Below are 16,369 nucleotides of genomic sequence, written 5' to 3' on the forward strand. Positions count from 1 at the left end.
CTATGAATGGCCTCACACTCAGTCATTGTAACTAATCTCTAATGTTGCACCAGTTTGGGTTGTAGATCCTTTTTAAGTCTTCAGTTGACATTTTTAAATCTATACTAGTATAAAGTTGAACAATTGTGCCACATTATGTCTTCTCCATGAGTTATGTAATGTGTATTGCCTGTGTTATCTTATGTTGTCTGTGTATGCTTTTTATTCTTTTCTTCTAGGCTTGACGTCTGAAGGCATTTACCGTAAGAGTGGCGTGAACTCCCGTGTGGCAGCGCTGTGCGAGAGATTCCGCTGTGATGCTCGCAGTCTTTGTCTGAGGGACGGAGAGCACCAGGTGGACGACGTCTCCAACACGCTCAAGCGCTTCTTCAGGGAGTTAGAAGAGGGGCTGTTCACGTCAGAGGACGCCAGCGCCTGGCTCAGTACAGCTGGTGAGTTTCACAAGTCAAGCTGTGATCAGAGAGTCCCAACCTTTTCTCCATTTACATTGAGTAATTCCAGCTAGATGAACAGTTTTATATTTATTTCATGAGGTTTGCAGATACTTCTGCCACTCCAAGACAATGGCGGTGAATAAAAAGGAACATTTTCTACAAAAAAATGAGTCCCAACAGACTTGCATTGTATTGTTGTGGCAGGAGGCGCCTCAGTGACTGATATCAAAAAATCTTTAAGGGCAATTAAAGGGATAAATCATGGAAATAGTGCTTCAAGAAGGTATTGGTCAAATTGGGTCATACTCTGGACTGTTTACTATTGACTACATCTCTCTGTTGACTACACTGGAAGTCTAATCAAAGCAGAATGATTTCCCTCTGACACTTCCTGACTCTCTCTTTGTTCCTGCTGCTCTTTATAATGCCTATGTATTCAAGATTTTCTCTTTTCCTTCCTCTCTGTCTTGTACTACAGCCATTCAGGATGAAAGTATGAAAATCTCTCAGTACCAGATGTTGTTGAACAGACTGCCTCATGTCAACAAGGCTACACTACAAGCCCTTATCAATCACCTCTACTGGTGAGAAACACATACACTGAACAACACACTTCTCCACACTATTCCAGTGTATGTGTGTTTACGCTTATGTCTGTTTTTTCCTGCATGTGTTTCAGCGTGCAGCGTTTTTCTAATTTGAACCAGATGAATCTCCATAACCTGGCCATAGTGTTCGGCCCCACACTTTTCCAGACCGATGGGAAAGACTACACTGCTGGCCGCACCATAGAGGACCTCATACAGCACTACACGCTCATCTTTGAGGTCATCTCACTACTTACTGCTAGACAGAGGGATGACAGGAGGGCAGATCATTTTGTACTCTAAGCTGATTCATTAATGTGAAGTGATGACATCAGAAAATGGCAAACACAGCGCAGAGAGCACGACTCTAGAAAGCTGAGATGTCCAAGAACATGTAATCTTATATTGGCTGCAAGGTCATGCTCCAAAAACCACAGGAAATATTTTTCAGGAACAGATTTCAGTCACTTCAATTTTATATCTAGTAGCATTTAAAAGAAAGTACAACTCTGATGTGTGAATTTGGAGTTTATTTGCTAAGAAACTAATCATACACGGATACAATCTGTGTTAAATAGTGTCACTAGCTAATCCTTGCAGTCGTTGTCAAAATACACTTCTCTTAACCATTATTTTGTTTTGACGTTATTAAAATGCAGTGCCTTAGCTCAAACACCATTAACAGTGAAGCTCTAGTTTCACAAGTATTATTCAGTCAGCCGATTCATCATTTGCATGAGTGAATAAATGTGTGTGCATATTTGTTTGTAGGTGACTGAGCAGCAGCTAAAGAAGCAGCTAGACGAGATCAAGGTGATCATCGAGCTGCGAAACAAACTCAACAAAGTTGACAAGTTTCCTGTGAGTCACACACAATAATTTATTTTTCTTTATGCCTCACATGATCTGTTTCATTCTTGTTCTGTCAGAGTGTATAACACGATGTGTATTCATCATTTAAAATCAATGTGGCACAGCTCGTCATTATTTACATGCCCGTGCTGTGTAGATTCTTATATGCATGCACACGTATCATCATGCATGCTGTTATTATCTGACCTTTTCTCTGTGTGTTTGTCTACTGGATACTTCAGAGCACTGAACCAGGAGGACACTTCATCTGTACAGTGTACGTGGAGGAAAAGAAGGAAGTAGTAGAGCAAAGTGTCCAGGTGACCCAGATTTCATCATATGACACATCATAACTTTAAATTTTACATTTTTGATGCCCAGTTCCTCTCTCAAGGGGTGTAGGGGGGGAAAACACTGGCACACTGGCTGAATCAGTATGCAGCCACACTTTTGTCCTTTGCTAAAGAGAGAAGAACTCTTCTCTTCTTTCCTCAGATCCCTGGTTCTATGACAGCAGCAGAGCTGACCTGTGAAATTTTGGACCGGCGTAACATCCTGGTTAAAGACAAAGAATACTGGAGCTGCTGGGAGGTCAGCGACAAGGAGGAAATGGGTAAGTCGGAAGAAGAAGGAACACTAGTTAACTTTTATTGTATTTTTATTTCAATGTGATTTGTGGCCATAAATATGTTTTAATAACTATCTTGTCCTTCCACCGTTCACCATCTTTTTGAATCCACCATCACGCAATTTTTTTGGTTCAGAAAGCAACATGGCCTCACATGTAAAATGAACATGAAACATGACAAGGCCCACAGCGAAACAAAAACAATGACTCAAAGCCAGTAAAAAGCTTTCCACTCAACCTGCAGCCTGACCTACTCAAAGTGACACACAGACTCCAGAGGCAAAAGGATTATGCTCAGCAATGTGACTGTGTGGCGTTTTGTTTTGAGCTTGGTATGTGGGCCATCTGGTTCCCCACCAGGAAGCAATAGGTGGCTTATCTTATGCCAGTAACACTCAGATGTTTTGGCAGATTTCCATTCGCCGACCAGAAACTGTTGATTACAGGAGTAAACGGAGGAATGATACTGAGAAAAGGAAGGAAATTAGAGTATGAGTGACGGGAATAGCTGCAGGGGATTATGTCAGTTTACAGATGTCGCTTTTATAACAACAAAAGCTGTTTAAGTTGGTAAACATGCCAACTGTTGGCCAAGTGAAATTATTGTAAACCAAATCTTCATTCCACTTTTGTCTAAAATAGAAACGGCATCAATCATGCTGTCAAGAACTCTATTTGTTTAAGAATGACACACATATTTTCTCTTCTTGAATAAAAGTCTTCTAAATCATGTAACCAAATCATTTGAGGTTGCTTCATGTGTGTTGTGTGTTATTACTCCGCTTCCCTCAGAACGTCCACTGCACTATCAGGAGCGAGTCTTACCCATCCTTCACTCCTTTGGCACGGACTCCCGTCTGCTCATCAAGAAACACATCGCTATGGACAACATGATCATCTACCTGGGTGAACACATAAACCAGGCCGCTGACATAATCAGTCACAGTATTGTTATTCCTGCAGGTCACTTCATTCTTAATAATCTCTCATTCTATCCTCCAGCCGGTAAAGTGGATGCATCCAAACATGGGATGATGAAATTCAGAGAAGAGCGAAGCATTTTGGGATTGGGACTCTCCTCTGGAAGTTTCCACGACCGATATTTCATCCTCAATTCCAGCTCTCTCCGAATGTACAAGGACGTCAGAGTAAGATTTCCTCTGTCAGCTCTTTTTTTTTTTCTCGTTGCATTCTTTCACAAGCTCACCTCGTTTCTCTCTCTCTCTCTCTCTCTCTCTCTCTCTCTCTCTGTCAGAGTAACCGTCCAGAACGTGAATGGCCAGGGAAAAACTTAAAGGTTTACCTGGGTATGAAGAAGAAGCTCCGTCCTCCCACATGGTGAGCACATGCAGTGTAGCACAGATGTTCCTGTTACGTGAATCATGACTACTGAGCAGCAAAGCAGCTCTGAATGGTGACAGCCATGATTCTAACAAGGATGAACACTTTACTGGACACAAAGAATCGCCTACCTTACTAATCTTTCTCCATGGATCGTATAATATGTGCTCATCTGTGTATACTGTCTGCATCATTATGCCACTGGTAGAAGCTAGTATTAGCATTACAATTGCAATAGAAAATGCATGTTTTAAAAAAATCTTTTGCTTTGTGATCAGTTTTGTCTTTAAATGTATAAAACCACTGATGATGGGGACGAGCTATACATATGTATGAGCAGATATACTTTAATCAGGCATGGGCTGATTAATACAAATAAATGCAAGGAAGAATCTGAAGTACATTTATCAAGAGAATACGTTTAGGATCTTTAGGATGTGTTAAGTTTTCATTCAATTGTCTTTCTTTAAAATTTGAACCAAATCTGTCAATGCCCCCTAAGCCTGCTCCAGAGTCAATCCTTTTAAAACTAAATTTAAGAGCCCCTCCTGTAATCCCACTTGCTCTTTAGCATACTAATGTAAAATAAGAAGAAATAGATCAACTTTAATAATTTATTTCCCAGTTTTAGATGTATTTATTAATCATTTGCCTTATCTGAAATGGCTCATGGGGGACTAAAAAAAAACAAGAGTGACCACTAGGGGGCAGACTGAGCCTAAGAATCATAAGCTGCAGGGACGTTTATAATTGTGCTGCTGCTGAGCTAATGCTGTCTTTCTGTCTCTGTCTGCTTTCAGTTGGGGGCTGACGGTGGTGTACGAGAGTAAGAAACAGGAGAAGCCGGAGAGACAGCAGTGGTGAGTAGCTGTCCAGTGATGCATGTACAGCATGTACATCTATTATATACAATACTTAGCTGTCAACCAAGAGCACTCACAGCTCAGCCAAGTCCTGCTCATGTTGTCAGTCTCCACAAAGCATACATGGTTTATTCCATCTATAATACACCGCAACCTCAGACAGATTTGGTGCAGCGCTCTGCTGTCGTGTTCATAGCTACACACAGATCTCTTCATTCATCTTAGAAATACACCAGTTACATTTACATTTGTCCAATATTTCAACCTCTATACCACTATAATAAAGGAAATAACCTGAATAATAACTTCACTTATCTGCTCATTTCAATATGATGTAAAAACATTTTGAAGAATAATTTTTTCCTCCATCAAACTACAACACTACTGCAGCTTTTCATCTCTCTGCAGTAGTTCACAGTCTTTAGTACAAACTTAAGAAGTTCTGGCACACCCCCTGTTGATGCTGTCTGATTTTCCCTGAGTGGCAGTATGGCCACATATTTGATGCCACATATACAAAGCTAGCGGTTTCGCTGTAGCCAGAGAAAACGGGTCAGATCCCTGCGTGAGAGTTTGGAGAAGAAGGCCTATGAAAGGTCGGCTCTACCCAGGAGGGAAACACACATGAGTACACCTGTAACCATGCCTCTATTCTAATTCAGGTCTGTTCACATATAAACCCCCCTGTGTGTGTGTGTGTGTCTGTGTGTGTGTGTGTGCGTGCGTTTGCGTGCATCATTCCAATATGTGTTTTCACGTGGGCTCTGTACTGTCAACAGCAGTAGACATCAGTGCTGTTGTAATAGGAGCGCTGCTCTCGTCGCGCCGTAGGCAGTATTGTCTCTGGGTTACACTCCATTGTCGTGTCGCTCACAGCAAAAGAAAAACACACCTGAGAGGAAGAAATGGAGCGAAGGAGGGAATGTGGGGAAAAGATAAAGAAGGCAGGGGGAGAACGTGGGAAGCAAAGTGTCAGCTGAAAGGTAGAAGCTGTATGCTAAGTTAGAAATTTTGCATTTACTGCAGATAACCGAAAACTTAGTGAAGAGAAGAGCGGTTATAGATAAGGAAGGAAAATTAATGGTTCCTATATGGCTGACTGAACCACGCTCTCTCAATCTTACTTACCCACCCGCACTTAATGTCGCTGAGCTTCATACCGTCATACCTCTATCCACTTTAAACTCTCTACCACTTGTTAATTCTCCCTTTTTTGTTGCACTGTTTTATCAGCGCTACTCTAGCAGTCACTTAAGCTGATGAATTTTCAGAATATTATGTAAATTGTATTCTGCGTCTTTATGGAAACCTGTGATGATAAATGAGCGGCGTTTTCTCATCTGCAGGCTGATAATGCTCTCGATTAGCAGCCCAGTTAATTGCACAGAAAGTAAATGTATTGTAGAACATTACTGACTGCTGCACTGAAGGTATGCATGCTAGAATGGAGCGACTGTCCTCTTTTGAATCTCAGCGAACACTAATGAGCTCTTCTGGCCGTAATGATGCAAACTAGGCAAAGGGAGGAGCTCTACGTGGGTGTGAGATGTGTTGGCATGTGAGCCAAATCTCATGACTGTGGCTAAATTTATGTCGGCGCTCTACGCTGTTTAGTTTTCAAGTCTGCATCACTGTTTTGTTGTGTCTCAGCGGAGGGTGCTTGAACAATTGTTGTAGTCTAAATCTGTTCTCACAACAATAATAATGGCTGGTGACTCAGAGGGGCTGTGTGATAGCAACCTGAGTGGCGTAAAATATGCACGTACACACACAGACGCTGTTACACTTCTCACGGACACACACACTGAACGCTGAAGGTCCGTGAAATTAAGAATCACACTCAGTGTTTTACGCCTGTGGCTCTACCACCGGGTGCCATAAAAGAGGATGTGTCGATTTCAATTAATATCTTTGACTACCTCACTCTGTTTTTTGTGGTTAATTTTCCAAATGTCCCTTAGTCTCTGAATGCCTCTGATTGTTTCTCTCTCACACACACTACCTCCTGATTTTTATCACACTCTCTCCCTCTCTTCATCACCCTCTATTTATTCGCAGGTATCTCTGCTGTGACACCCAGACAGAAATGAGGGAGTGGTATGCTACCTTTCTCAGTATCCAGGTGCGACCTCACTTACACACACGCACACACACACACACACAAAATATGGTGTGGCACAGTAACATGCTTAATAACCTGCCGATAAGTCTTGTAAAACCTCTTCTTGCTCCCTCTCCTCACTGAAGTACGATGGCAACGTGTGGCCTCAGAACGGACTCCAGCAGACGCGGGTGAGCCGCGTGATGCCAGACACACGTCATGGTAACGTGTCACTGATACCTCTACGTGGCAGTGAGAATGAGATGCGGAACAGTGTCGCTGCTTTCAGCCAAGACCCGCTTGCTGTGAGTCAACCTACCAATCACTGGGACTAATCTAGGACAAACCAGCGAGCTCAGCCTGAGAGCTGCTGGCTAATCAGAGACATTCATGCTGCACAGGTGGTCTAGACTCTCAATGTTAATCCTCAAAGAGGAGAACAAATTTGCACTGGGTGCTAGTGTAACAGCACTCTACTGAGGATTCTAGTTTAAATATTTGAGTTACATGATAAAACAGACATCCATTATTTACTCCCACACCTGTGCAGAATCAATAATCTCTGTTCCATGATTCATCTTTGCTGTAATTATCATGATAGGATCTGAGCTCTTAAACTGTTGGATTCTGACCAAAAATAGACTCAAACTCTCTTCCTTGTGAAACTCGAGTGTGTGTCTGTTTTCATGAGCCTGGATTCCAGGACAGGAGAATAAATTACTAATTTGTGTCTGGATCTAAAACTGTTCAAGAAGCCAGATGATGTGAAGAGGAGCAGACAGCGGCATCATCATTATTGTTAGATGTTGGGCTGAGAACTAACAAAACACAATTTCAACAAGAGTTATTCTGGTGAGGCTCTGCTAAAACTCTGAAGGTGAACTATGGTTCACATTGTGTTTCGCAGAAACGCTGCCCAGAGTCGTGTACGTGGTGAGAGTTTGACAAACATCGGCGTTGATTTGTTGGACTATATTTCACGAGCGCTGACTTCAAACCAAACCTGTTAAACAACATCAACATCACGCACTCCATCTGCTCTCTTATTTTCATAGAAGGGTTTGAGTGCAGCCACCCGAAATAATTCACTGTACACTCAGTCTCGGTGCGATGGGACTGAATGTCCACAATCTGATGATGCAGTTGTCTCCTCCTGCTGTTTTCCAGCCATCACATGCCTCTCTGCAGACTGCAGCGGCACATAAGCATTCAACTCAGTGTTTGGCAATAACGCGGTTCCAGGTTTGCTGTGTTGTTGCCTTCAGATATTTTCTATTGATCCTCGTCTGTTCAGCGTATTGACTGGATACAATCTTTGTTTGTTTGGGGGAGTGAGGGAAGGTGTGATTGCTTTGGTGATGGGGCAGCAGCAGAGCGCAGGTTTTTGCAGGGTGTGTGTGTGTGTGTGTGTGTGTGTGTGTGTGTGTGTGTGTGTGTGTGTGTGGCGGTGGAGGGGAGAGATTCACTGCATAATGATGTCCAATTTTCAACTACAAGTGCAAGGTGTGTGTATGTGTGTGTGTGAGAGAGAATGACTGCTCCTGTTATGACTCTCAAGGTGAATCCAGTGATGATGTTGTTATTTGAATGTTGAAATCACAGATGGATCACGTCTCTCTCTCTCTCTCTCTCTCTCTCTTTACAAGTCTTCTTCACACTTCATTTGTTGTTGTTTCGGTACACTATCACCACCTGCTTGCCTCTTCATCTCGTTCACCCTACTTTTCCTTCCTGTCTTCAGCCCATCACTGTCCTCACCTCCCTCTATTTCTACACCTCCAGGTTTCTCCCATCTGTCCCTCTCCCTTCTTTCATAACCCCCACTGTTATTTATCTTTCAGCTCTTTAGAGATGTTCGATAGTGGCCATTGTAAGAAAGGTAAGACGGCCTCACGCACATGATGGATGATGCACAATTTTTTTATTTGTTTATTCAGATGTCAGCAGTGTTTTCTTTCATCTGTGTGAGTTGCATTAAGCTCATTGGGCGATGTAAACGTGTGTGATACAACCAGCGCTGTTTAAAATGTAAAGAAACTATTATGAATCCAATAAGGACTCAATTAATTGAGTGCATCGTACTGCAGCTCATCGTTAATGACTCTGTGAATAGTGTAAAGGGCTGAAATCGACTATGCAGATTCTAGTCTGCGACAACCTGCTTCTTGTCTTTTTTTTATATATATATCTTTGTAGATTAAATATCTTTCAATTTCGCACTGTTGATCTGACAACACAAGCAATTTAAAGATGTCAGCAAGCAACAAAAACATATATAGGTTTGTAAATAGTGGTATATATGTAATACAAGGGTTCACTGGTCTGCTTAGTGAGTCCACATCTTATCATCAGCCTCATATCTAGCTGCCATGGCTCCGAGATATTCATAGTCTGGATGAAAAGTTTAAGCTTGACCTCTCAGGGAACTCGCTGTGAGTCTGGTTTTAGGTTTATGTACTGTATGAAATCTGCAATGTTAGTTTCAGTCCTCTGTAGTAGATTAAACAATGTATACAAATGTTTAGGATGTGGCAGCACTGAATTAAAAACCTAACTCTGGATTTCTGTTGTTTGTTTGTTTTGTTTTTTTAAAGAGTGGACGGTCGACCTTGGAACATTCCTGTGACATCATCATTCTGCCACCGCGAGGACCAGAATGACGGACACTCATACTGTACATGGAGTATGGCTCTACACTGCCATCTGCTCGTTTCTGAATATGAACTGGACCAAAAAGTAAACGGACAACCGGATTACATGTGAAAATAGAACCTCCTCTGGTTTCCCCGCACAAAATGAATTTGACTTGACTTGATGTACAGTAGAAGCAGCTGGGAGCTGTGGCATTAAAAATGAAAGAGAGACAGTTTGATGGACTTCAATCACCTTGAAGATTTTCCTAAACTCGCTTCCAGCTCGATGTGTGACAAGTCTGCGCCCAACTGTGTTGCATTATGGGGCAGAGGCATGAAAAAACCTTAGTCAGGTTATTCTAGGCATCAAGTGCTTAGCTTTTTTTTTAAATAGAAGATTAAAGTTTATTTACTTGCAGTTGTAGCTGAATCTGGTTTATAATTTTCAGTTGTTTTTAGTAACTCTTTCTGTACTATTGCTCAAAGAATTGTCTGGATAATCTCGCAGTTCAAAACTGCTCTTATAAGCAAAGCTGGTGTTATAGGAGACAGTGACCTGATTTCTATCCAGAGTTTGTTCCACGGGGACCAAGACGAAGACTGAGAGACAAGCTGAGAAATGACAAGTGATGGATACGTGTCTGTTACTCAGCACGACGTTTGCCAGCAGTGTGCAAAAAAAATCTCGGTCACAGTCGCATTTTGTCTTTTATGGTATGTGTGTATATGTGTAGATGTGTTTGCGAGCGCACAGGTTTTACATACGTGTATGAAACTGAGTCTTCTGGGGAGTGAAGGAAGGAGAGGCATGTGCTGAAAACATTACTTTTCAAGATTAAAAGGACTTAAGAGGAGAAATTGTTGGAATATGTGACAAAATAAGAGAAGTTCTTGATTCACCATCTCTTCTTATTCTGAACTAAATAAACTGAGTGCACCTTAAGTAGGTCACATTTTAAACCATATTCACTTATTCAAAACAATGTTTTCTCCCAGGACTGATTAGCAGTCCTGTCTGTCCTCACACAGTCCTCAGCACTGCCTGTAATGTACAGTACATGAGCAGTTTTCTAATTAACCAGGAGTATTTATGAAGTTTTTAGATTAGGAATTAGTCATATTGGAATAAACATGTATTTTTTTGTGTGTTCATTATGCACAGCATAGAGTCTTTGTAACAGTATATTGTTATAGTTTGTTCATCCAAACCCTCACACAGGGTTCAGAAGTTCATATCTGTAAGTACAAGAAATAAATTAAAGTGCATTTTAATCTTCTATCATTCTTTCTACTTGGGTCCAAGCTTGTACATATTTTGTCAAAAGGAGAGCAATGAAACAATCTGTATTAACTGTATTAACCGTGCCTGACCAGCAGCATTGAACTGCCTATCTTCACTTCACTACCTTGTAGTGTCACCTGTAGGTTTCCCCTGAGTTTTTATTTTATTTATTTGGACAGCAGAGGACGCCAGCTTCTGTTCTGCAGCCGCTGCTGAGATGTCCTCATGTTCAGCTAAATGTTCATATTAATCACCTAAAATGTATACAAATAATCTGTATGCTGTATGTGTGTTTATTAGCTGCCCTCCAGCCCAGACCTCAGCAGGAGCCAAGAGAAGACTGCGTAGTAACGTAACCATGCTCCCTATAGAAACTATTCATTCCCTCCATGTTCTTTTTTTCATGTTTTATTGTTTTCAACCTTGAATCACAGAGGACGTATCTAATAACTTCTTTGACACTGAGGATCAGAAAGTGAAAGCAGATGTTTACAAATTGTGTTTCGCATTGAATTTAAGGACCAGTGTGCAGGATTCAGTGGCATCTTAGTGGTGAGACTGCAGATTGCAACTCATTTAAACCCACTGACTTAACCAAGTACAAAGGGGAGCGCGGTTCAACATGGTGCAATATGTGTAGATAAAAAAGGCTAATTTGAAAGTAACAAAAACATAAATATTCTTGCTTTACGGTGATTATACAGTCGGGATGCAGCAATTATCCAATTTCATTATAAACTTAAAACGTCATGGTTTTGTAACCATAAAGGCCAGTGTCTCTGTCACTGAAAATCAACAAAAAAATCAAATCAGCAAGTAACCCTGAGTTAAGAGTTTGACTTTCAGCAACAAAGCAGAAAAAAGAGCAGCTCAAATTTCCTGTGATTTTTTTTTCCCACTAAAATGGAAAAACAAAAAATATCTTTTTGTTTCAGAAATCTGTAGAAACTAAATTAATGCATTATCATCCCTATTATACACTAATGAAAATATTGAGTGCTGATGTTGAGTTCCTTCAACATCAGCTGGTTAAGCACCAGTTGTATTCATTGTCCCTCCTGTCATTCAGTCTTCAGTGGCCTCCTTCTATTATTCTATTATCTAATTATGTCATTTTCTCTCTTTTTTTATGATTGGTCTTCATGTCTTCATGTTTTTTTTCATTTTTATAGAAAACTGACAAGCTGTTGGACCTTTCAGGTACAGATGTATTTAACCTTTTCACACCTCGTGATCACTTTTTGACTGCAGCCACGATGGATGAATACAAATAATTATTTTCTATTTTATATCTCACTAATCTGGATCCATTTGTAGAAGTTTCTAGACTTTTTTTTTTTTAAAGTTGATCTCTACTGAGAAAATTCTTGCTCTGTCAGTGAAGTGGTTCTTTCTCTCTCTTTCTCTTATTATTCTGTTACTCTGCATTTTATTGATTTTGCATCTCTGAAGCTCTAATAAATACGTTCAGCTAACTGTGCGTGCATGTTTTTGTCTTTCGAAGTGTAAATGTAATCATAGTACACGGTCACATACTTCCTTTTACTCTCAGGAAAATGTTTCTCCAAAAGGTTGATGCCCTTCAGCGCTGCTTTGCTCTTGTGGTAATCAACTTGTTTTTCTTTGGCACTTTTATGAAAATTAATTAATGTAAACACACACACGCAGTCACACTCTGAGCTGCCCTGCAGGGTAACTGAAGGGACACGCTGGTTTATTAACACATACAAAGCACACATGCACATATACAGTAAACATAAATACATATATATACAGTAGGGACAGAAAGTTTTGTGAGGCCTGCGGGTTTCATGATTGTCATGCAACAGCTATAAATTGGAAGCCTATAGATGTGCTTTGAGGAAAAATGTCAAGTGTGTGTGTGTGTGGATGGGGGGTGCAGTGATCATAGGGAGAGCCCTGAGGAGGTTTCCTGTGTGTGTCTGTGTGTATGAGTCACGGTGGTCCACCAGCTCTATGTTCATTCTTCTAAGTAGAGCTGACACATCAGGGTCACTCTGTACCTCGAGACACACACCGGAGAGCCCCGCAAGATACATGCACACGGGAGGCTTTCACTATACTGTTCGCACACGTGCACAGGAGACCCACCGGGAGAAGAACACACACACACACATACACCATAATGGCCTTTACAACATAGGTCATAGCAGCAGTTGCATAAAGCAAAGGGATGGAGACAGACAAGTTTAGTTCAGAGAAGGGGCACGAATGGGAGACAGAGATGAAGTTGGAACTCAGGAGATGAGCTTCAGGGGCGGACCTATAGTGGCAAGGGATGCCAGCTTCCAGGACTTGTTAGTCCACCTGCCAGCTACCAAAACTAAAATGTAAATCACACTGTGCAAATCCAAAGAATCCGCAAACAATAGGAGGGACAAGAGCCCCCAGTCTCCCATGGAAATTCTTTGAATTTTTCTGACAGACTTCTTTATGGGTTGAGAAAATTCAACTTCGTAGAATACATAAACAATTTAAAGCTTTTGTTCTAGAAGATCATCATATGTCTGTAGCGTTGCTGTCCTGTTAGAAGAATGTAATCCCATCAATGCTCCAGCTAATCCAAGGAAGATGCACTACTGTAGAATAAACTACCAAACAGTACACAATGAAGGGAAAATTCAACTCAACCATAAATATCTACAGTGGTAAAATTCAAATCCAAAACCACCATTTATGATAATGTAAAAAAAAAACAACCAAAAAACCCTGTATGTTTACATGATTAAATAATGGTCCAATGTTAGAATTATTCACCCTGGCTCAGACCAGATTTTATGGTTTTCATGGCTGTGGTTTGCGATGTTACAAAGTGCATGGACAAAATATCGAAACACCTTTTTAGTTCCATTTGCATTGTAACACGTTGTAGATGTTTATGTTTTTTATGTTTGTCACTTTCCTTGCTCTTTAAGACCACAAGGTTAGAATTCAAACCAGACAGTACAGCATCAACACGACTGGCCACAACTGTTCATTTAATCAAGGAGCGAATGTTTGTCTGATAAAATGGAGCCTGAATTTGTCTCTAAACCTGACTGAGTTCATGTATTTTAACACTAGCTGTGCAGTTCAACAAATATTTGAATTGCAAGTCTGTCCAATTTTTTATTTATTTTTAAAATATACATTCACGAGCAGCTTTAAACAAGAATAAGCTGTGAGACTGGCTCTGCTGGTAACTGTCTGAAAAACAAGCTGATGCATTTACTGGTCTCACGCCAACAGTAATTCATTCAAGTTTGGTATGTTTAAACACATTCGATCGCACCAGTTTAATAAACGTGTGTCATTTATTCTATAATTCTCATGTAAAGTGTTGTTTTTGGTTTGGCTCTTGTCTTCTTCTCTGCTGTAGAGTAGTGTTAAACATTTTTTACTGTAATTTGTGCCAAGAGATGCTCTGTAGCTGAAGTTTGATTTGATTTCCCTGCTCATTAATCGTTAATTAATTTTAGCCTACAAATCACATTTAATTGAACTTGTCCTTCATCGCACCTTGTCCGTTCACCTGCAGTGTTTAGCTGCATGAGGCATCAGTCCAGATTTGGGTAATTACTTTGCTCCATGTGCTTGTTCACCCTCCCAGAAAATCTGCTGCCACACCCCCCATCCCCCTCCCCCTGTAAAAACTTTCCACGTTTTGCAGATATAATTGATTGCACCGTTTTGTTTGTTCAGTTCATAATCATTACGCGTTTTCTCCCAGACAAAATCATTTCACCCTCAAAAATCTTATCCTCTGCTGTCAAGGAATCCAGCCAAGCAAGCACCGATCACATCAAAGGTGTTGATCCTTGAAGCATTTTGACTATAAAAAGTGTTACTGTCAGAGGTCATGCTGTATTTTCTTTAATGTTACACTTCAGATCTGTAGGCTGTGCTTGTGGTACCGAGCTGCACCAGGAAATTCACACATTTCTTATTCAGCGTGTGCCTTTTCTTCCTCGTCTTTGGTGACACAGGGCTGAAGTTCAGTAGCGCACACGTTGATTTAAGCAGCTGTCAGGGAGATTGAAGAGGTGTGGAGAGATGTGTACAGGTGAGTACATCAGCCTTCTGACAAGCTTTTTGTTCTTTGTCATGTACTGGATCCATAAGTAATATATCATCTAAAATTATGACGATGATGAGACATGAGAGATTAAAAAGTCAAAGCTAATCTGTCATTGAATCAGAACTTATGCATGTTGGTGCAGAAAACAATGTGAACTAGTTTAATCACAGGAAAACTCTAAAGGATTTAATAACGCAAAAAAAATGTTTAGTTACGATTGCAAAGAGAGCACTTCTCTGTGCTATTTTTCTATTGTCTGTATTGTGTCTGAAATTGCCTTTGAAAGGAATTAAGCTGGTAATCATGAGGTGGGTAACATGATTTTCACCTTAAAAGGTCAGAAGACGAGAAGCCACTTTGACCAACAAGATGAAGAGATAGCAGCAGCTGGAGAGACGAACGAAGAAGAAGAAGGGAATTTATTTATTTATTAAGAGGCCTGGTAGCTTGTGAGCAAAATATTGATGCAAAATGATGTTTACATGAGACCTTAAGTCATTCATTCAATAGATCATTGAACAGCTCTTTAAGGTCAGCAGCCAGTTGCAAAATATCGATTTGAGTTTACTGTGTTTATCAAACACACCATAGGCCTGCAGCCAATCTAGACTGTCAAAAGAATATTGTCAACAAAAAAAATTGAAATGGTCCACGTAATCTTTGTTTAGTAAGATGCTTTAGTAAGATCACAACACTTATGGTCTAATACATAACCCAGTACTGGCTGAAATAACAACGAATGAACTGCAGGAGAGATGTCAAACACAATAATATCAGTGTTGCTTGCAGAAACAGAGACTAATAAACCTGTTGCCTCCTTGCATGCCTACGAGGCTTTCCATTGCATCGACCCTCCTGGGATGCTATATCATTATATCATCACAGCTTGAGGTTATTTTAAAAAAAGTATTGGCATTTTGGATAATTCGTAGTAGAGAGGCCGTGTATGAGACTAAATCTAGGACACTGTATAGTATAAGTATGTGTCTAAGACCTCTACCTTAACTAAATAATTATAGCTAATTGCATACAGTAGCAAACATCAAGATTTGGTGCACAAACATAACCTGTTTACAATTTCAAAAGGAAACAGAGTAATAGAAAAACAACAGAGAATACCAGCTGAGGAAGGTCATGTGATATGATCGAAAAGCTCCAAAACATAATCGACAAACAAGTCATGGCCATATAACATTATTTTATATATAACACAAAATAGATGAGAGTAGAAAGGTTCAGACACTATTACCTGGCAGCCATTGTCAGGATCCTAATCTACCTGTAGAAACCAAATGATGGACGTAGAACTGTCAGCAGTAAATCAAGTCCTCTCTCTCTGCCATGCTCTTTTCTAAAACAGAATTAACTACAGTAGCAAACTAACAACATAATAATTTGGACATTCCTTAATAAGAAAATGTTGTCAGGTTGCCTGATGTTTCCATTTACACGCCTATCTGAAAACATCTTTCATTTTCACCACCACAGATGGATAAAGTGTTCATCGTCTGGGAGGACCCATCGACTTGTCCGGAGAAAAAATTGTCGACCTCCCTCACACTTGTTTGAA

The 16,369-nt window shown here is 40.5% G+C and overlaps 1 protein-coding gene across 5 annotated transcripts in view; it reads left to right on the plus strand.

The window, feature by feature from the left end:
* The window catches only part of arap1 (ArfGAP with RhoGAP domain, ankyrin repeat and PH domain 1), a 43,401-nt gene extending 32,407 nt beyond the window's left edge, over positions 1 to 10,994 (plus strand). For 4 of the 5 annotated variants that reach the window (XM_010732296.3, XM_010732299.3, XM_010732298.3 and 1 more), the window contains 14 exons: positions 219 to 431; positions 913 to 1,018; positions 1,114 to 1,261; positions 1,793 to 1,882; positions 2,116 to 2,193; positions 2,369 to 2,486; positions 3,294 to 3,407; positions 3,504 to 3,649; positions 3,757 to 3,839; positions 4,643 to 4,702; positions 6,764 to 6,827; positions 6,953 to 7,111; positions 8,648 to 8,685; positions 9,401 to 10,994. In XM_010732296.3, the coding sequence (XP_010730598.3) occupies positions 219 to 431; positions 913 to 1,018; positions 1,114 to 1,261; positions 1,793 to 1,882; positions 2,116 to 2,193; positions 2,369 to 2,486; positions 3,294 to 3,407; positions 3,504 to 3,649; positions 3,757 to 3,839; positions 4,643 to 4,702; positions 6,764 to 6,827; positions 6,953 to 7,111; positions 8,648 to 8,668 (1,400 nt within the window). In that variant the 3' untranslated portion in view covers positions 8,669 to 8,685; positions 9,401 to 10,994. The remainder of the gene's footprint in view (positions 1 to 218; positions 432 to 912; positions 1,019 to 1,113; positions 1,262 to 1,792; positions 1,883 to 2,115; positions 2,194 to 2,368; positions 2,487 to 3,293; positions 3,408 to 3,503; positions 3,650 to 3,756; positions 3,840 to 4,642; positions 4,703 to 6,763; positions 6,828 to 6,952; positions 7,112 to 8,647; positions 8,686 to 9,400) is intronic. The other variant, XM_010732297.3, reaches the window with a different exon arrangement.
* The last annotated feature ends 5,375 nt before the right edge of the window (positions 10,995 to 16,369 follow it).

This window comes from Larimichthys crocea, chromosome VII, assembly GCF_000972845.2.
Source record: "Larimichthys crocea isolate SSNF chromosome VII, L_crocea_2.0, whole genome shotgun sequence".
In the NCBI taxonomy this organism is placed as follows: domain Eukaryota; kingdom Metazoa; phylum Chordata; class Actinopteri; family Sciaenidae; genus Larimichthys; species Larimichthys crocea.